The sequence below is a fragment of the Hyaena hyaena genome, unplaced genomic scaffold, assembly GCF_003009895.1.
Source record: "Hyaena hyaena isolate Hyena2069 unplaced genomic scaffold, ASM300989v1 scaffold_1214, whole genome shotgun sequence".
NCBI classification, from domain to species: Eukaryota; Metazoa; Chordata; class Mammalia; order Carnivora; family Hyaenidae; genus Hyaena; species Hyaena hyaena.
Genome location: NW_024081851.1, coordinates 289,878 through 311,405, shown reverse-complemented (window position 1 = coordinate 311,405; position 21,528 = coordinate 289,878). Strand labels below are relative to the sequence as shown.

Here is a 21,528-nt window from a genome sequence, read left to right as displayed (position 1 = left end):
CTTCCGGTGAAACCTTCCGTGAGTCGGAATGGCGTAAAGAGGCCATTCCTGTTAATTTATATGGAAGAATTCCTGAGCGTTCCCGGACCCAAGACTCCCTGTCGTAGGCCTTTCTGGTACCTGAGGACACATCTTGCTACAGACGCACAAGCTGCATGGCCGTGAAGCCCTGGTGCGCACAGACACAGGCCGGGGCTCTGGGGGCTGGACGTGGGGATGCTGATGTGGCCCCCGGGTGGGGTGCGCCTGGTGCCCACCTCCCCTGTGCCCACAGCCCCTGTGCCCGCAGCCCTGTGCCCACCACCCCTGTGCCCGCAGCCCCTGTGCCCACCACCCCTGTGCCCACCGCCCCTGTGCTCGCAGCCCCTGTGCCCGCCGCCCCTGTGCCCACCACCCCTGTTCTCGCAGCCGCTGTGCCCGCTGCCCCTGTGCTCGCAGCCCCTGTGCCCGCTGCCCCTGTGCCCACCGCCCCTGTGCCCGCCAGCCCTGTGCCCACCTCCCCTGTGCCCACAGCCCGTGCCCACCGCCCCTGTGCCCACCTCCCCTGTGCCCACAGCTCCTGTGCCCGCCGCCCCTGTGCCCACCTCCCCTGTGCCCGCAGCCCCTGTGCCCGCTGCCCCTGTGCCCGCAGCCCCTGTGCCCACCGCCCCTGTGCTCACAGCCTCTGTGCCCGCCGCCCCTGTGCCTGCAGCCCCTGTGCCCGCTTACTGCGCACCGACCCTGGGGTGTTGGCACTTTTCACCTTGTTTCCATTCCTCCCTCTCAGAGCGCCTTGGGTCAGTGAAAAGGGGTCCTAAGGTCGGTCTTTGCTGAAGGTGAAGCGCACACTTAGGGAGCGGGCGCCTGCACGTAGTGTCTCAGGAGAGCAGCGCTGGGCGCGGGCGGGCGCAGGTGTGCACAGGCAAGGCCTCAGCAGTGACCGCTGAGCCACACCTGGCAGGATTCCCGCGGGATTTTTATTAGAATATTTATTCAGCTCAGTTGGTATTTTTTTCTCCATTTTTAAGAGAATGAGGAGAAACTGGAGGAGGTTTGGTGGAAAATTGTGGGAATTACTCAGTCACAATAAAATAAGAACAAATAAAAGCAAGTTAAAGAACCAAAGAGGGTTTTTTTTTTGTTTTTGTTTTTTGTTTTTTTGGTCTTAACACGCAAAGGAAAGAAACATAAAGGTCAGCTGGAGATTTTAAGTTACTTACAAGAAGGTGTTGGGCCCTTTTTCCATTTATTAGTACTTCGATAGCTAAACAAAATGAAAGACCGTGAAGGCAGTCCCCTGTCTGAGTCACTGAATATAAAGGGGGCTTCCTGTGCCTAAAAGGGAGTTGAGAAATCTAGTTCGTGATAATCTTTGGATGAAAATGTACTTTAAAAATGCAGGGGGGGGCACGTGGGGGGCTCAGTCGGTTAAGCATCCGACTTTGGCTCAGGTCATGATCTCACGGATTGTGGGTTTGAGCCCCGCGTCGGGCTCTGTGCTGACAGCTAGCTCAGAGCCTGGAGCCTGTTTCGGATTCTGTGTCTCTCTCTGTCTCTCTGCCCCTCCCCTGCTCATGCTCTGTCTCTCCATCTCTCAAAAATAAATATAACATTTTAAAAAATTAAAAAGAAAAGAGCTACTAAAAATGCAGGCAAGTGGAGAAACCATTTCTTCTATAACCTCTCTGATGGGTATCCATGACTCACTGATCAGAGGCAAGCTCCCCCTGCGCGAGCCACACAGCTACTTGCACACGCAGCCCTGTTCCCAGCGCGGGTCCCGTCACGTCTCCCCAGCCGTGCTCCGCTCTGCCCTGGCCGGGTCTCCAGGTGGCCTCCGTCCCTCGTCTGCACCCGCAGCCGCGGGATCCGGGAAGACACAGACCTGTCGTGCGCCGCTGCCGGTCGTGGGGTCCCCGGCTGCCAGGTGGGTTCAAAGCCACATGCGTGTCACAGAGGCAAGGCCATCGCGGCCCATCCCTCACCTTCCCTCCTCTCCCCACTAAGAACCCTGGACCCCAGGGTTCAGCCGTCGGCTCCAGAAACGGAGGCACGTGCATCTCACAGTCTACGAGTGACGTGGCGAGGGGCCGCTTCCCTCCATCACACGAGGCTGGGGTTCCAGGCACCACCCCTCCTGGCTGCCCAGTGAATGGGGGAAGATACTCTGAGAGCTGGGTACAGTCAACCCATTTCCTGTGCAGGAGAATGGACAGGTTTCCCCACCCCGGTGGGCTCGGATTTTATTAGTGGCGGAGCCGGCCTTCTGGGAGCAGCCCGCTCGCACGTCTGCCTGGGCCATCATGAGCTTCTTCGTGAGTTTTGACTACAAGGCCCCAGGTTCAGGTCTGCACCGGGCCCTGCAGGTGAGCTGGGTGTGCTGTGTGATGACGTGCCCCAGTCACCTGGCGTCTGGTCATGAGGAGCCGCAGGGGAGTAAGCGGTAGCAGTGGATGGGCCAGTGGGACACGGGCATGGACACAGGCTGTGGGTGGGACGCGCACCAGGCAGAAGAAGGGTTCGGGGAGGCTGTCGCCGTGGGCACTTGGGGGCGGTGCGTGGCCAAGAAGGTGGTAAGAACGTTGGAAAGTCATGTGAGCCGCAGCACCCCGACACTGGTAAACTGGGGCTCCTGAAATAGAATCACAGTGACCGACGGTTAAAAACATGGCCTAGCTTTTTTTTTTTGCCTTTCAAGTTTTAAATTTATAAAATTCACAGCTTCTAAGCTGATTGCTTGTTTCTCGATGTAATAGCACAGTAAGTGTCTTCATCTCAGAATATCCAGGCATTTGCTGAAAGAGCTGAGAAGCCAGTGTGGGTGACACCTCGCCTGGGCCCGCGGGAATTCCCAGGGGCCAGCCAACACCCGCGGCTCCGGCACCGAGTTACTTGAGAAGGAGAAGTCTGAGTTTTCATCGAAGGAGCCGATTAAACAGGCTCTGGGGCAGGAGGGGCCCTGTGGGTGACACCGGTACACTCGATCCTGGTTGGTTTGGCCTCCGCTGCTTTGGAAGTGGCGGCTCTGCGGGCGTGAGGGGGTGCGGGCCGGATCCGTGGTCAGCATGAAAACGCGAGAGCCAGACTAACTGCCGCGGTAGAGCCGTACTTCACAGACGGTTTACAGAACTCAAGAGGACAGACTGTTCTCAAACACCATTAAGTGAGTTAAATTCGTCGTTAAACAACTGTTATTCCGTGATAAGCAGTTTTGTCCAAAATAACCACTCGGAAACCCTTCCAAGTATGGCGTACGCTTGAAAATAACAAATCTGCTTTCAGCTGGCCTGCAGCCCCCTTTCCTCAGCTCTGGCCGCCCGTGGAGCTGGTCTGGGTTTGGTGACGTTCTGCCCTAACTGGACCGAAGTGCCGCCGTGCCGCAGGCTCACTAAATGATTTGCTGCAGTGAACGGCAGAGGTGTGGCGCCCAGAGCGGGGTCCGCGGGGCCCATGCGCCTCACAGCCAGCGTCTGAGCCCTTGTGGGATTTGGTATCTGCCACGGGGGTGGGGGCCACAGAGTCCTACGCCTTTCGTGGTAAATGCCAGCCACCCCGCCCCGGCCCCTCCCAAGATGCCCCGACCGCTGCACCTGCTGGTGGTGTGTGCAGACGGGCTGGGGCCCGGGGAGGGCTGCCGGGGCCACCTGCCCTTCCTTCTTCCGGCCCTTTCCCGAGTCTTTCTCGTACTTCTCACTCCCCTCCTGGTCCTCCTGTTTCTGACCCCAGAATGGGGCCGAACGCCAAAACCGTGTGCCTTCCCTGTCTGACGTTCTTGTTACCCTTGGGAATTGCTTTCTTCGCCAGTGTGTGAGCAAAGATCCGTGCGTGCCTCTCTTGCGGATGGCCCCGTGCTGGGGGCTGGGGGATGCGCAGGGACTTAAGACCCAGGTTCTGTACTCGGGGAGCAAAGGCTGCAGTGTATGACCCCAGCAGGGATGCTCTTAAACGAGAAAGCAACATGATAAAGAGTTAGAAAAGTTAAGGAATTGGAGGTTGATGCAGGATGGGATTTCCCCTTTAGGTCTAAAGATGTCACGGTATTGTTCTTAAAAGCTCTTTTCTGGGGGCACCTGGGGGCTCAGTCGGTTAAGCATCCGACTTCGGTTCAGGTCATGATCTCAGGGTGCGTGAGTTCAAGCCCCGCATCGGGCTCTGTGCAGAGAGCCCGATTCAGATCCTCTCCCTCCCTCTCTGCCCCTCCCCCACTTGTGCGTGCTCTCTCCCAAAAGTAAATAAACATCTTAGAAAAGCTCTTTCCCAGGCTTAGTGTCGGGTCAGGAGCATTTCTCCCAGGGCCCAGGTGGTGCTGCTGTAGCGCAGGCTCCCCGGCCGCCGTGCGGTGAAACATCGCCGTTCTCCCCGAAATTCCGAAGGGAGTGCACACGGGCAAAATCCAGTGATCAAAGCTGGACATTGGCCAGAGCACCGGTTATTACTTCTAGAGCACAGGCCCGACTCAGGGAGACGGTACGGCCGACAGTGGAAGTGAAGTTACAGTCTCCCCGATAACTTAATTCTCCAGGAATTTCAGTGGACAAAGTGAGACTGCAGTGCCCAGAGGCACAAGCTCCTCATCAGACTCCTGGGACGCTCCCAGATGGGCAGCGAGCGGAGGAAATGTTCAAAACCTGCTTCATAATGAAGAACAGCAGGCCATGGAAACTTCTAGAATGTTTTGCCTGACAGGATGATTTAATTTTGTTCTTAGCTCTCTCCTGACTTGTCAGATCAAGAGCAGTTTTTCAGAAAACTCACTGTTCTCTGCCTCTGACAGAGGAGGATAAATGGGCCGTTCCTTGGATGTCAGGTAACTTCGACATGCCTGAGAGAGATTTTTCAAGAGTGATTTCCCACAGACTGCGTTAGAGCTTGTGTTCTCACTCCATCTTTTTCTCTGGGCTTTTATTTATTAATAATAACTTATTTAAAGTCCACAATGTCCTTTTTCCAGAGGACAATCTGAGGCATCTGTGTCTTCAGAGTCAGACATCTTGGGGTCTGACCGGTTGATGTAGAGTCCTTGAATCCAGGAAGTTCTAGATTTCTGATTTTTGCCAAATAGCACTTCGGTAGCATCGTTTAATATGCTCTTAAAAGTCTAGTCAAAGTCAATATTTTATTTAACACTTTACACTGCTAAATAATGACCACTTGTTACTTATATCAGGTAAATCTGTTTATTCAAATGCAAGGGGATAGGAGTTTTGTCTTTGTGATTTCTCTAGTGAAGAAATTATATTTGAGGCAAAGAAAGGGATACAGTGGGTATCAGGAAGACAAATAGGTATCTGTGCCTGTCTCAATTCCCTGTGACCCTCCCCTTCTCTTCCTGTCACGGCATGTCATTTGTTGACGTCACTTTTTATTGCAAAGTGAACCAACTCTTGTGGCACATACTATCTTCCCAGAATGCACCAGCCCTCGAGTCCACTTCTGCATGATTTCTGGTTGACCACTTAGCATCTGAACGCGACAGCAGTGAAGCAGTTGCCCTGTGTCAAGGGATCCAACAAAGAGTAGAACAATCCTTGTCTTCCCACCGTTAATTGAAGTTCTTCCTACCTCATGGCATTGTTTCTGACATCAACACCTCTACACAGAGTGTCTTTCTCAGAGCAGCAGAGGGGCGCCTTGGCGGCTCGGTCAGTTGAGAGTCTGACTCGATTTTGGTTCAGGTCATGATCTCAGGGTTTGTGGGATTGAGCCCCTTGTTGGGCTCTGCGCTGACAGAGTGGAGCCTGCTTGGGATCCTCTCTCTCTTTCTCTTTGCCCCTCCCTTGCTCATGTGCTCTCTCGCTCGCTCTCTCTCTCTCAGCATAAATAAATTTAAAAAGAGAGAGAAAAGTGGGGGGGCGTTATCCTGAGACTCGTGAGAGTGTGACCCTCACCTCTGAGCACAGGACAGTTCCATAAAGCAGGGAAGCTCAGGATGCAAGAATGAGTGTCCTGACAGCCGGCCTCATGAACACTGGGACGAGCATACTTTTCAGAAGCCGTCTCTACAGACGAGGTTTTCATTTTCCTCCTGTATCTGGTCAGTGACTTAGCTCAAGTTTTACAGAAATGATACAGATTCAATGCTCCCTTTCATTGATGCGTCCCTATAGAAATTCCTTAAGTACAGGGAGCCAGAGAGGCTGTATTCGGGAAGCAAACGAGTCACCACATGATACTCGAGAGGAGAACACAGGCCGGAGGTTTGGTGGGATTCAAATCAGGTCCTGGTATGGAATTTGGACTAGTTTTGTATAGTTAATTTTTTATTAAAAACACCACTGGCAGGGCTGTGGATGGTGAGTCAGAGGTGCCCAAGACAGAATCGCAGTGGCACCAAGAACCACAGCAGCATTCGCGCCGCCGACTGTCGGCTGAGGATGCAGAAGGCGTCAATGCAGAGGCTTTACACCCATCAGTTCAGTCAGTCTTTACGCGGCCCACAAGGAAAGGTCGCTTCATCTGTGCTGTAGATGAGTATATTGACATGAAGAATCCCAAATCGGTATAATTTAGACCTCACCACAGTGTTTTAATGAGCTACCTTTCCTGGCCCATATGGAGGCCAATCAGACACACACACACACACACACACACACACACACACACACACACATTTACAGGGATTTTACTATAATGAAGTTCTTTATAATATGGCACTCGTTATAAGGTGGGCTATACGTAATGCTTTCTGTGACTTGTTATTAAAGGGACCAAAATAAATTGTAATATAATTATTCTTCCATGACACGGGGCCCACACACAAACCCCATCACCTCCCCCAACAACCACCATCACCACCATCACCGTCATCACCACCGTCACCACCACTGTCACCTCCGCCACCACCACCCTCACCACCAGCATCACCACCACCACCACCATCCTCACCACCACCAGCATCACCACCACCACCACCATCCTCACCACCACCACCCTCACCACCACCACCACCATCACCACCACCACCACCCTCACCACCACCACCCTCACCACCACCCTCACCACCAGCACCACCACCACCGCAAACACCATCCACGTCCGGTTAGAACGAGGCTCAGTTTACCGGAGTTTGTACAGAGGCTTCTCCGTGTCCTCCCACTTTCCTCCCCCGGGGCTCGTGCGTGGGGTCTGCCTGTGGCGTAGCAAGATGCCTGGGACCCGGAGCCACGAGAAGGTGGAGCGCCGCCCGGTGAGGGGGGTCCTGCCCCGCCTCTGGCGAGCACATTGGTGGAAGGGTGGTCTTGGGAAGCGATGGGCCCAGACCCCCTTCCCTTACACCCGTGGAGGTTTCCGCCCTGCAGAGACTGCGGGGCGCTAGGGAGGACGGTGTCCTGCGTAGCAGCCAGCCCGGGCACTGCTCCGAGGTGAGGACCTTGAGATCCAGAAAGGTTGTGTGACTGGCACGAGGTCACACAGCCAGTGTGCGGCGCCTCTTGGGCTAGAAGTCCTGCCTTCACCTGTGTTATCAGGCTCTTAGTTTTCATGGTTTCAGGCGTTTGTTTTCACGGTTACGGTTTTCATGCTCTTTCTTTGTTACCTATTAACCCCACGTAGTGCGGGCTCAAACCTGGGGGGCAATCACTTAGCCATAAGTTTGCCACCTGGTTTTGTGTCCTGCCTCCTGGAAAGCTTACTTTTCCTTTGTGAGTGTGCAAGGGTGTGCACACGGCAAAGGCGGGCTGAGGTCCAGGGCCTCCGTGGCCCCTGGGCAGAAGGATGTGGCCCGCGGGCCAAGCGTCCTGCCCTCTCCAAGGTGCCCTCCTTCCGTCCGTCAGCGGAGCCAGCTTGTGGGCCCAGGGCCGCAGATGGACAAGCTCTGGGTCTTCTCAGTGCGGAAGGCAAGGAGCCCTTGGAGAAGGAAGTGAATTCTTTGTTTGCACTTTTACTAGCTTGTCACACACCTTCTTCAGCGCTGGTGTGAAGACGTCCATCTGGCTTTCATGTCCCACAGGCGTTGTTAACACAAGAGCTGCCTCACTAGGAGCACAAAGAGCCAAGTCTGTGACTCTGGCAACTGGAGAGGTCACTCAGATGGGCCTCAGAGGCGCACGGTGCGTGCTTGTCGCATCAAAGAGCTACGTCCTTACGCTGGCCTGGAGAAGAAGCCTAAGTTCTAGAGGGAAGACGCCCCCCAGTGTTGGGGAGGCCAGCTCGCCTGCCCCCTGGCGGTCTGGCCGCGCTTGGGGCCCGTGTCCCTCAGGGTGTGGAGGCTGCCGTGGCATGGGCTCAAGCAAAGGGCTGTGAGCATCTGAGCTCTTACGTGGCCTCTGCTTTCCCCTCTTTAGAAATAATTGGCCATGTGTGCGGGGTTTCTGCAAGCACGCCTCTGATTACCCGAGGTGGCTCGGGAATGTCTGGGGCACAGCTGCATTTTTTTATACGTCCTATTAAAGAATGAGAATAGACATAGTTAATAGGACTTGGCCATAGCATTTCCACCAACGTGCCTGTGGCCACTCGGGTTTCGTCTTTGCTGGCTTCAGCATTCTCCGGCTGTCTGCACCGTGGGGGCCATAAAAGGCATGGTCCCTACTCTCTCATTACTGACCACAGAGAACGGCTATAGGTTAGTCATTCTAAAAAGAAACGTTACCATTTACTGGTGTATAGTTGGCAAACCTGCATAACAAGCAAACCAGTTCTGTCCCCTAAGCATGTTTCACAACCTACCTGTCAGAGGGGGTCCCCAGAATCCGCACCTTTACTAGGATTTGTGGTAACGGCTGAAGGAGATGTTTAGCCACACCTGCTCACAGCCTCTCATAGGCCAGGACTGTGGCTGCAGACAGTCAGGACCTTGATCTCCCAGTTCTGTGGTCTCGAGCGGGCCCCAGACTGCCCTTGGAGGGGGGGTCTTCACTTGCCACTTCTGTGAGTAAAGAACATTCTACCCAGTGTGTGTTATGGTTAGATGCCTAACTGATGTGATTCTCAAAGCAAACAGTTTCTCATTTAACCAGCTGCAGAGAGATGAGATCAAGTCCATGCCCTCGGCCTCTGGAGTAGCTCTATTTATCAAACTCTGAGAAAACAGAAAACATGCATGAAAGAGATATACACTATTTTGATCCTCTTGCATGGGAGCTTTGGGGGAGTAGTGAGGTGAGTGTCCATGCAGACCGCTCGATTCTCCCTCTGCAAGAAGAGTTTCACAGCTTCCGGCCGTGCCACGGGCCGCGGTGGGCATGTCTTATAAAAGCAGTCCCTGGAAGCTGTGTCCTCTGTCAGGACATTGCGAGCATGTGGCCAGCATCACCGTGGGGCCCATGTGTCAGGGCCCGTGTGTCACCAGCGAGTGGCACCATATCTCCCTGTGGTCTGTCATGCTGTGTTTCCTTCCGGGGAGCCGTCCCTCAGATGCGTGGCTCCATCCACCCAATGTGCCTTCCATCTGTCAGCCCAAGTCTACTTTCTGCCAGCCTTCTCTATCCTTGTTCCCTTTCCCTAGGTTGATTTCCTTCTCATTCATTTAAAACTTAACCTTGCTGGGATCGAGTGCAGGTCCCTGGTAAACCGTAGCATCCCGGGAGGTTCCATAGCAAATCCATGCTCATGTGAGCCCACAAACCCCAAACCATTTCTCATCTGTGCTGTCCTGTAAAATTGGCTGATTCTATTATGTTTCAGAAGAGTGAAGATGTACAGGGTACAGACTGACACGGCCACGGAGCGTGGGAGAGGCAGCTTTCTCCGATGTACTTGGTTGTACTATAGTCGTAGGCACAGTGTTGACAAGGGAAATGTGTCTTAACGGGAAGTACAGGACCAGTGATTCTGGCCGTTCAAGGCTGTCAAATCTAAGCAAGGGGTTAGGTTGGGACTTTCCCAAGCCGATGGGAGGCTCCGTCGCTGCACAAGCTCACGGGAGGCTCTGGCTCTCGGGCTGTGGTCCTGGTGCCAGGGGAGGACGGCCACGGGTGTCTGGTGAGCGCCACCGTGGTGGCCGTGTGGCTGTGATTAACCGCCACCCGAGGGGCATCCTGCACGTGTGTGCACACAGCCTGTTCTAGCTCTGTCCCCATTATGTTGAGGAAACAAAGCGCCTGCAAAAGTCCTTGGAAACAGAACAATAAAATCCAGTTACCCTCCAGGGAGAGCGGTTGGCCGTCCTGCGGCTGCCTCTCAAATAGACACGTTGGGTTGTAGGATATTTCTGCCTTAAATTAATATTCCCGGAAAGAAATCACACACTGAAACACTGAGTGAAAGCGTTTCATTCCAGAATGAAACTGGACATGTTTCTCCACGGGGCCGTCTGCTGGAAGAGCCTCCGGGGCCACTTTGGAAAATCTGCCGGAGACAATAAGCGTGAGGCTGCCTTTCGATATTAGGAAATGAGTGGACTGTGTGATTTGGAGAAACGGCCTAGGTCTGAAAATCTGACACTGGCGGCACATATCCAGGATAAATGACGCTGGGGGCCCGCCTTCCGTCCGCCAGTCCTCAGGCCCTCACTTGTGCTTGCTCAGTTAGTAGGGTTTCTAGAGGGTTCACTGTCAGCTCCCTGAGCTACAGCTCGGGCCCTCAGCAGGGTCACTCGGGTGTTGCCCTGCCCTTCGTAAGTGCCTCCGAGCCCTGCCCGTGGCTCCTGGGTGCCGCCTTCACGCACCCTCGGTGTGCCTGCTGGGAGGGCACTCACCCAGGGGGCTCGTCCCGCAGGGATGGCGCGGAGGCCCGGAGCGCCAGCCTCCTGACCTGGTGCGGCTGCGGTGTGGGCGGGAAGCGGGCCTGTCACCGAGGGGCGTGCGGGTCATTAGGGCGCCGTCCTCAGCCCCGGGGGCGGCGGTGTCTGCGCCTTCCCTGCTGGGAGCAGGGGCCCCTGACCTGCGTGCCTGGTGCAGTCGCACCTGTGACCACAGTCGCGCTGCGTACTCCGGACGTTGGGGGGAGTGCACCCTGCTCTCTGACACGCCCCCTCTGTCTTCTCTTCGTTTTCCTATATGAAGACCGAGAGGGGAGGGGCCTGGAGAAGTCCTCGGGTCCCTTCTGAAACAGGGCTTTCGGCGCTCCGCTCGCCCGAGGGCTCTGGGTTCTGTGCCTGGCGTCTCCACGGGGGTCAGGCCCACACGGGTGCGTGGGCTCCCTGAGCGCTGGTTTCCCAGGCGTTAATTAATTCAGTGTTTGTCATCAGGGAAATTCCGATCCAGCTGAGATTATGACACATGTGTCATTTAGCCAAATTTCCGCAAGAGGGACCCTGCGGGGGCACGTCGCTGTGTGTGTTTAGCGCTGTGGGTGCCGCAGCCCTGGGGTCCCTGAGAATTGTCAGGAGGCGGAAGCGCTTGCTCAGACCTTTTATTAAACAGATGCTCTGCCCAGTGGGCGGCTGGGCAGGTTAGTGAGTGGAGCAGAGGGGGTGGGTCGGGCTCAGGAGCTGATCCCGTGGATTTAAGGCGCCATGTCTAGTGCCCGCCATCGTTCACGGCTCCCTGTGGCCGTTTTGAAAGCCCTGCTGAGGCGTAGGTGTTGCCAGTGGTCGTGAAGCTGGCCCAGGCCCTCGTCGAAGCTCAGTCATCCCCTTGAAAGTGGCAGGTGACTTGGCGGAGGACTTTGAGGAAGCGCGGTGCGCCGTGGGGCCAGGCTTCGCCTGACGCTGGTCTGCGCTGGAACCTCACTGCTCAGGACCCTCCGATCAGGAAGCTGCATAAACCCCTTGCTGGGGGAGCGTCTTTTTCGTCTGCAGCTCAGGTGTTTCCTTCAGCAGCCCCTCCTCGTCACAGACTGTTCAGTAGAAAGAATCCAGACACACACGGCTTCCTTTCCTAAACTCAACACAAAGCTGTCCCAGCAAAACCAGTCTGAAGCCCTGGGGGTGACCTGCATGAAGCGTTTGGCACCGGGCTTGGTCTCCGTGGGTGTATGGCTGCTGGTGGCATCGGGAATAGAGAGGAGACGGCGGTTCATTTTCACTGAACTAGGCAGTTAAGCGTTCCTGAAGACGGTGAGCTTTGAGCTACTTTCTTTTAAACTTTATTTATCTTGAGAGAGAGCAGGGAACGGGTGGAGAGAGAGGGAGAGAGAGAGAGAGAGAGAGAGAGAGAGAGAGAGAGTCCCAAGGAAGCTCCACGCTGTCAGCACAGAGCCCTACACGGGGCTGGATCTCATGACCCGTGAGGTCTTGACCTCAGTCAAGATCAGGAGTTGGATGCTTAACTGACTGAGCCACCTAGACGCCCCTGAGCTGCTTTATTAAAAATGGGGAAGGATTGAGTAGGCAGAGAACAGACGGTGTTCAGGGCTGGGGGGTAGCTCCTTGAGCAGCAAGGCTCCTGTGTAAACTATGGGCTCACAATTAATACACCTAAGGCACGTGTTTGGGACGAGTTTATATTCAAGGAAGACAGATATTGATGTTTCTTTGGTTTTGTTTTCATATCCCATTGTACCGTTAGTTTTTTCTAAGGAAGATAAGATTTCCAGTTACAGTCATTGATTGCGGCTCCAAGGGATACGTGCAATCTTTTCTCCAAAGTTCTGCCCTTTCCCAGAAAACCCATGCTCCCGAGCAGGCTTGTGACCGCTGACGGGGTGGGTGGTGCTGGCAGAGCAGAGGGACGGAGCCGCTGTCCAGCTGCCAGCACAGACTGTGGGTCACAGCCACAGCCTTAGGAGATCACTGTGCATCATAAGAATCATGCCTGAACACTCTTCCCCTCTTAGCATCTCCAGGCTTGATGCTTCGTTTCAAAAATGAAATCGAACAGACCTTCCAGAGTCTTCAGACACCACCAGGTGAATTCTTGAAATGAAAGACTTGGGGACACCTAGCTGATGAATGGTTGGTTGAATTGGTTAATAGTTAAAGACTGAAGTCAGGCATACAAGAAGTAATATCCCATTATTAGTATCTCATTGTTATTTCATATTAATATCTCATTCTGATAGCCAGCACCTCCTTGATGAGATCGGTTTCTGCAGACTTAGCCACATGCACTAGAACGGGTTTTTCACAGTGTAGGTACCAGACATCAATAACTTTTGAATCCTTGACAGTTTATTTGTGAAATACTGTTTTTAAAAGTACAATCCAGGGGTGCCTGGGGGGCTCTGTTGGTTGAGCACCTAACTCTTGGTTTTGGCTCAGGTCATGATCCCAGAGTCATGGGATGGACCCCCTCCCCCCAACCCGAAGCGGAGCTCTGTGCTGACAGCGGGGAGCCTCCTTGGGATTCTCTCTCTCCCTGACTCTCTCCCAATCTTTCTGCTCCTTCCCTGTTCGTGTGTTCTGTCTCTCTCAAAATAAAGAAGGAAACTTTAAAAAAAAATAGAAAGCAACGAGTGTGTGCAGAATACCTGACACAGGATGGCAGTGTCTGGACCGTTTGCTAGGTGGACATTTGGTCCCGTCACTGGGTCCCGAGCAACCGGCTTGTTCTCTCTTCCATCCCCGGACCAGCCGGATGCCAGGCTGTCATATGGGGGCACGGCTCCCTCTTAGAACAGCACCCAGCGGGGGTTTGCATGTTGGGCTCGGGGAACTAAGAAGACCCCATTTCACACCCTGGGTCAGCCTCTTCCAGCCAGGTCTACATCTGGTTATGTATCCCCAGAAGGACAGGTCACTCTTCACCCTGAGGGCCTCCTGTTTGATCACGTTAGATGAGCCCACTCGAGGGTGCCGGGCACCGTGCCAGAGCTCAGGCCCACCAGCCACTGGGTTATCTCTTGGTTTGTAGTAATAATAATAGGGGTGCAGTGAGTGTCCTCATAGACCTGAAGACCTTTGTAATTTACACTGTATTTATAGTGACAAGCACTGGTTTGGCTCCCTAGGACGGTAGTGGGGTCTCAAGAAATCTTTCAGAAACAATCTCAGAAACACAATCCATTGGTGGGGGCATGGAGTAGTTTCGGTGTAAGTCAGCTTCAAGCAGAGGGAGCGATGCTTCTGTAGGGTAGAGTCAGAATTTTTCTTTGACGTGTCATAGGAACACGTATGATCCTGGTCACAAGATGACTGAGGCGTTCAAGTGGTGGAGTTTGTTCTTGATGGACGTTGACTCCAGGTGGGTTCTGAGCGCCTCTGTCTCAGTGACCATATCTTTGAACAAAGACACGTTCTTCCTTTCGAGGCCGTCGCTCTGTTTTAGGGGCCTGGGGTTGAGGGAGGTGTCCCGTCTCATGCCAGGATGAGAAAGGCCTCCTGAAGCGCTGTAGCTATTCACGTGTTTCAAGAATAACATTTGATAGTTATTTATTTTTTAGGTCTTGAAAACACTCGACCTAAGAAATGTTGTTGTCCTTTTGGGAACATAAATGCGTTTTTGCTCAGGAAGGAATTCAACCAAGAGTAGTTTTGTTCTCCTGAGTGACCCTGGCAGAGCGGAGACTCTGCCTTGAGTCAGGACGACCTTAGAAGGACGATAAAGATAATCCTGTTGGTGAAAATAATTATCCGAGAAAGTGGCTCCTTGATGCATGGACACGTGTCCTCAGACACCTGCTCCATGGCGGGCGGCCGGATGCCTCCTGAGCCTGTGGCCTGTGGGGACTGTGTGCGTCCTTGCTGCCCAGGCCACGAGAACCTGCCATGTGCTCACCCACACTTTGCTGTGGGCTCCCAGAGGGAAGAGGCGGTGTCTTCACGGCACGCACGGTTTATCGGTGGTCACTGAGTGATGAGACCGCTGTCTGTGCGAAACGTAGGAAGACCCAGAGACATAAACATTAGTCCTCGAGGTAAATATACACAGTTAGCTCTTCAAACACTCCAGTTCCCTCGTGCACATCATGGACTCTGATGGCCTTGCCCCAAGAGAATTAAAACCAAAGGCCAAGAGTTTCTGGAGCATCACAGGCAGAGGGACCCCTGGCATCCCCACCACAGCCCTGCGAGCCCCGAGGGGACGCAGGCTCTCCACGCACATCTTCGCGGGACTGATCCCAGAGTCCCACAGGCGTGGCTGCCAGCCCAGCGCCCATTTCCAGCCTGTGTTGTGTTACCGAATCGGAACACAGTCACCAGCCCGTGAGCCCCTTTGTTTAGAATGAGAAATATTGAAAATATGGAAATATGAAAATAAATATATTAAATATGTAAATACAGAGAAGATAGAAAAATTGGAGTTAGTACATAGAGTTGAGATTTTGTTTTTATCTTAAGACTAGAAAGCTTCATTCTTTTTCCCGAAGGCTTCTTTTTGGGAGGGGGACCTCACTCGTGGTCTCCAGCGTGGACTTAACAATGGTGAGTAGCCGTGGGCCTCGCAGAAGTCTGGGCACCTCTCAGTGGCCAGAGGCCCGCGCCTCACGCCCCGTCCCAACACAGCGCTCAGACCCGGGGCTGGTTGTTCCCCGCTTCCTGCCGTGGCCGCCAGACACAGCCCTGATCCTCTGCGAGGGCTGCTGGGCTTGGACGACTGAAGCAAAGCCCGTGTCCTGCAAAGGAGGTTCTCTGCATGCTTGCTGTGCTGGCTGAGGCCCATTGAACCCAGGCCGGGCCCCCCAGAATACTGCACCCTCCCCGATGCCCCTGAGCTCTTCCCTGGTCCACGGGCAAAGCCTGGCCCCTTGGACCCCCACAGTGCACATGGGACACTCGATCGTAAGTCAGATTGTGTCATCCTCCAAATCCCCCCAAAGGCTTCTGGTTTCCCTTCAGGTAAAGTCCACGTGCCTTCCTGTGGCCGCCAGGACCCCACGCAGCTGGAGGGGGTCCACCGCTGTCCGGCTGCTATGCTCCCCTCACGGTGACCTAGGGCCGGGCTGGCAGCGTGTGGCCAGTGGGGAGGGCCCCAGGTCTCTGAGCGCTTCTGCTCTGTACGTCTTCCCTCTGCATCACGGGAGGCCTTCCTTCATCTCAGCATCAGCGTTTGCGGCTGCTCCGATATTTTCTTTTCTCTGCCAGATTCTCTGTTGTAAACAATATCAAAGCAACTTTATTTCTTGTTTTTATAAATAACCACCTCCATCAATTTCCTATACCTTTGAAATAATAAACACAAAACCAGGCAGCCGAGACTTTAAACCAGTCATAGTTAGATGCTCAGAAGCTGATTAGCGTCGATACCCCTGACACCTCCCACCCCACGAAGCCACTTGAAACTGCAGGAGCCGTCAGTAGACCTGGCCCCTTCCGGTTCCCTGGCCCGGAAGCCCACGTGACACCAGGTGTCTGTGTTGGCTGACCTGGGTCCAAAAATACGGAAGTCGTTGTGTGATGATGTCTGAGGAAAGCACCATCATTCTGCTTCCTTTTGGTGGCACCCAAGCCCTGAGCGAGCCACGTGGCAGCACAGAAGTGAACGCTCGTTAGGGTGCACAGGGTGGGTTTTAGGGTGTGACTCAGGCGGCGTCCCGCAGATACCTCAGTTTGTATTTGAAAGAAAAAGAGAAAAGAAGAAACTAATTTCTATACCAAAAGTTTCTGTTTTTTAAAATAAGGACATTTCATAGAAAGCGAAGAACGTGTTCATCTTACGACTCAGCAGATGAAATGATTGTTAAAATGTCACAGCGTAAACCAGGTTCCCAGGACCCCAGTGCGTGGGGCAGACAGCGTGGCTGCGCCCGAGACCGGGGCGTGGCCGGTGGCCAGGGCGGCGTACTTCATGCGGCCCCCACCAAACCAGGATTAGTGCTCAAGTGTTTTCACAGAAATCGCACTGAGCACCGAGGATTTTACTTGGACTGTGCAGATGAATGGGCACCGCCGGGCTGAGCCGCAGACGTGTAAACAAAGTGCCGTGGGAATTCTGCTCCGGCTTCGCACAGGGCAGCCTGGCTTCCTCTCTCTGTGATGCTTCTCCAAGTGGCTGTCAGCCGTGTGCCTGTGGACCACAGGACGCTCGCCCGGCCTGCCCCCTGCGGGGCCGCCCCTCGCTCAGCTGGAGAGCATACTCGTGCGGACAACCGTCCCCGTGTGAACAGTGATTTTGTGTCACGTCGTGGAGCCTGCAGGCTGTGGTTTTAACAACACAAGATCCAGGGCCACTGTGCAGGGTGAGGAGGAGGCAAGCCCAGGAGCGAGACCCGTGCAGGGGTGCAGCTTTGTCAGCACGTGGCCCCAGAGCTCCCCGCCACCCTGGGCTGCAGGCAGGTCTGCAGGCCCCCGAGAAGCCCACTGCCACCTGGCCTGTCTGCTCCCGGCCGGCGGCCCATCCCCAGGGAGGAACCCGACTGTCTGTGTGATGGCGGCCCGTCCCCAGGGAGGCTGTGCGTCTGTCTGTCACAGTGGCCCCATCCGGGGAGAGGAGCCCTGCCGTCTGGGGGCAGCTCGCTTCTGTCTCAGGCCTGTTGCTGCTTTCATACATTTCCGAGGACCTGATCCATTTCACGGTGACATTTCCATTCTTGTACATCTGTCACTTCCACGCAAGGAAAATTTACTCAATGGGTTATGAATTTTTTTTCTGTTTTCTTCCCATTTTGCATTTTCATTTGTCTTTTTTCCTCAGAACTATTTTTGAGCTGCAGCCCTGTCACCCAGTGACACCCTCATCGCAAGGTGACTGGCGAGGGGACCTCCTCTCTGCTCCCGGAGGAGAGTCCTCTCAGAAGTAGCCCCCCGAGCACTGCCACGGAGGGCTCGCAGTCTGCCAACCAGGCCGGCCGCTTTTACCGGCAGCCCCTCCCAATCCTCCCCATCCCCCCCCACCCTCAGTCTAACCGACCTGTCTTACCCGCCCCTCGACTCAGGGGGACCGTGGGACTGTGCTCCCCCCGCCCTACCCACAGTGAAACCCACTTCCCCCCTGATGCAGATGGCACCCCCATTCCTGTCTCCCCAGCTGTTACCCTCGGAGTGGCAGCCGTGTGCCCCCAAGTCTGGGGTAGGTCAGGACCGTGTGCACAGGTGATTGCTGCCACTGGACCCAGCGCCTTTGCGGGGCTCACCAGTGTCCGCGGAGCCAGTGCAGTAGCGTGAGCAGGCAGATGGTGTGTGTGTGTGTGCGTGTGCGCGCGCGAATGATCCCTGCTAACGCCGCCCAGTGCGGGACCAGATGTGCTCAAGGAAGGCCTTGCAGGTCTGGCGGCTTTGTCTTTGTGAGACAAATGCATTTTTTAAATTTTCTTTATTTAAAATGAAGTTCAGGGGTGCCTGGGTAGCTCAGCTGGTGAAGCGTCCGACTTGGGCTCAGGTAGTGATCTCACAGTTTGTGGGTTCCAGCCCCGCGTAGGGCTCTGTGCTGACAGCTCGGAGCCTGGAGCCTGTTTCCGATTCTGTGTCTCCCTCTCTCTCTGACCCTGCCCTGCTTACAGTCTGTGTCTCTCTCAAAAATAAGTAAACGTTAAAACAGAAACTTAAGCCACTGGCACAAAATGACCTGGGTGGGTCCCCCAAGGTCAGGCTCTGCCCGCGGAGCAGAGGCACCATCCTTCCTTAGAGCTGCTTTCCGCGGGCACGAGAGCTTCCTTTTGCCCCCAGCACGTCCTGCCCTGGAGTCTTGAGGCTGATGGGCTGTGGGATCGCGGGGAATGGCTTCTGCAGGTGCGGGCGTGGGGGCTGGCCGGTGGGGCACCCCATCCCCGGGGCGATCCTGCCGTCGGGTCTGTCCTGGGGCCCGAGGGGCTCTCCTGCCCACATGGCTCCTCGGCGGGGAGCCGGGTCTGCCCTCGCCCCCTGTCCCAGTGCCGCTGCTCCTCGCCCCTCCCAGCCGAGCGCGGGGCCTGCGAGGCTCCCCGGCTCCCGGCCACCTGCGCCCCACCCGCAGCCCCCGGAGGAAGTGCCGAGCAGATGGTTACGGTGCGCGTGTCCCTGCGGAGTAGGATCTAAGTTCTCGGTTCTGTCAAAGGGGGATAACGCGGCTTTGTTCACTGTTAACCAACCCCCCCCCACCGTGAGGACCCCGATCTCTTCTGGGACCCGTGTACACAACGGGGGGGGAAACCGGCCTGCACGGATGCCTGCGGTAGGCGGCCGACGCGTACTTGTGCAGAGATAACCCCACCTCAGGCGTGGAAGGGAAATTTAGGAAAACCCGAGTGTATTTAAGTGCGTAGCATGTTGGTCTTTGAGTGACTCGCCTTCCCTCACGAGGCACCGCCGTCCCCCCCATGCCCCTCGCCCCGCCCCCGCCCCGGCCCTGCCCCACGCGAGGCTTCTGCGGCTCTAGATCGCAGAAAGGACACGCCAGGCCGCCGTGCCCCCCATGCCCCTCGCCCCTTGCCCCCGTCCCGGGACGCTGGGGCGCAGTGCTGCAGGGTGGGGCGGGGGCCAGGCGGGTGCGGCTGGAAGAGGGGCTGCCGCAGGGGAGTGGATTGTAGGGGCCGAGCTGTCCGCTCCCGCACTGTGAGCCCGTGCGGTCTCCCCCGTGCAGGCCTGCGGCTGCGCGCCCCCTGCAGCGGCCTCGTGCGTTTCCTGACGCGTCCCGGCCGCAGGGACGTCGTGCGTGGCGTTGGCAGGAACGGCGCCGCCCGAGAGCCGCTCTCACAGCTGAAACCGCTTCGTCCCGGGAGAGATTTAGATGTCAGATGCCGTCGTTTACGGTAACTAGGACCCAACACAGTACCTGCTGCAGTGCTCAAATGAGGGGTCATGTGAGCTCACTGACACTGAGGCACCCCAACATACTAATTGCCAAAAAGTAAACATTTCATTACAGAGAAAGATATCTTCTACTCTGTGGGTTCTGTGAAATATGAAAGAAAAATACTTTCTTTTTTTTAGGTTGTCCTGGTGCCAAAAAGAATGAGTTTCTGACGAGCATTCTGGACGCGCTGTCCACCGACATGGTGCACGCCGTGTCCGACCCCTCCTCGGGCAGGTACGCGGCACTTGACGACGGAGCGCGGGTCCGAGAAGACCCGGTGACCCCCCGGCTAGAAGCTGGTGCGGCGGCGAGGCATCCGAGGCGTGGTCAGCTTGGGAGCCCCCTCCCCAGACGTGGTCGGCTTAGGAGGACCCCGCGGGGCTCCCGGGAACGGAGGGGAGACGCCGCGGGAACGGAGGGGGGCCCTCGCGGGAACGGAGAAGGAGGAACCCTGCGGGCTCAAGGGAACGGAGGGGCGGAGCCTGCGGGGCCCCCAGGAAAGGGGTCCCCTCGCAGACTTCCTGTTGCCCCACGTGTCCGGAGGGCTCCGTCCCGCGAGCTTTCCCGGCGACGCGACAAAGCGGCCCGGCCGCGTGGCCCGGCGGGGGAGCCGGAAGCTGGGGTTTGGGTGGCGGCGCCAGGCTTGCTGGGTGGGAGGAGGGAGAGGAACGGAAAGCCGGGCCCCGGTTCCCCCGGCTTCGCCTTGGAATTGCTTTTCAGAGCCATCGAGTGGATTTTACTACTTTGAATTAAAATGGTTGATTTCAGGTTTTCAAAATAGCCTGTGTCTACTGTAGAGAAATCCGTACAAGATGCCAGCATGAGGTTTACCGTCTCAGGTGTGCAGTCCGGGGCGTTGTTGGCACTGCCGCCACCCACGGTGGCCGCGAAGTCGGGGCGTTGCTCTGGCGGCCGGCGGGGGCCCGGGGGTCTGGGGTCCGAGCCGCGCTTCCCCGCCCCCGGAGCGCCCTCGTGCCGGGTCCCCTCCCGAAACTAGCCGCGGGGCCGGGCCCCCAGCGCTGCCCCCCTCCCCACAAGAACCAGTAATTTATCTCTTTATTCCAAGAGCTTTTTCTGAGGGAGAATCTTCGAGTCATTCTTTCCTTAGGGCGCTGTCCTCCCTCCTGATTACCTGGTCTCTTCTGGGTGATCGAAGGCGGGGCCTCCTCGGCCTCAGGGCGCCTCTCTCTCCCTCCCTCTCTCCCTCTTTCCCTCCCTCCCTCCCTCTCTCTCTCCCCCCCTCTCCCCCCTCCCCCTCCCCCCTCCCTTTCTCTATTTCTCTTTCTCTCTTTCCTTAAGAGTAAGATTTGAGAGGAGAAAAAAGGGCAATGCTCATGGAGAAATGTTACAATCGGGCAGTAAATTAAGCTTAAAAACGCAGGAAAAAAATCACCTACGTTTTAACTTGACATATTTTTGGAAAGATTGCTCTAATCTGAAAAACTAAAATTGAAGGTAGTAAATGAACTCTCTGAGAAGAAAATTCCGCAGCGCTCCAATGCGCCGGAGCCTGGAACTTTCCACCTCAGTCAGGGGTCACGCCCCGGGGGCACAGACCCTCCAAACCGGGAGATTCCAGACACCGGGAGCCGGGGGACAAGGGCCAGTGGCGCAGTTTAACGTCTGGAACGTTTTCTGAGATTTGACTCAAAGCCAGACCTTCTAGGAGAGTTTTAGTTATTTTTATCTTAAAATATCAAACTCCTCTCTAATCCAAGGGAAGACGTCTGGTTGCCACTTTAAGCTGCACTTTTATTGCGTCCTGCGGTGTCCCTGCGGGGTACGGTGGGATGCCCGAGAGTCACACCTAAAGGAGTCGGGAACCTTGGGGCCCCAGTGTCTGTAGAGGCCGTGGATGTGCGAGCTGACCTGAACCCGAGTCTCGGGGGCGCCTGCCCTCACTGGAGGGTGTGGACCCGTTCCACACCGACTGTGTCATTCACAGGCATAAATGCTTTGTGTCATTTGCAATTTTGAAACCAAGTTGAAGTATTGTTGCCGTGCCTCCCGGAGGCACTCAGGAATGGGGCGGGGGCGGCCCTGCCTCCCGGAGGTGGGCGGGGCAGGGAGGCGGACGGGG

General features: G+C 55.7%; 1 protein-coding gene across 3 annotated transcripts in view; it reads left to right on the top strand.

The window, feature by feature from the left end:
* Positions 1-21,528, top strand: part of SMOC2 (SPARC related modular calcium binding 2) — a 150,557-nt gene that overhangs the window by 120,513 nt on the left and 8,516 nt on the right. For all 3 annotated transcript variants that reach the window (XM_039222931.1, XM_039222930.1, XM_039222929.1), the window contains exon 10: positions 19,586-19,682. In XM_039222931.1, coding sequence (XP_039078862.1) covers positions 19,586-19,682 — 97 coding nt within the window. The remainder of the gene's footprint in view (positions 1-19,585; positions 19,683-21,528) is intronic.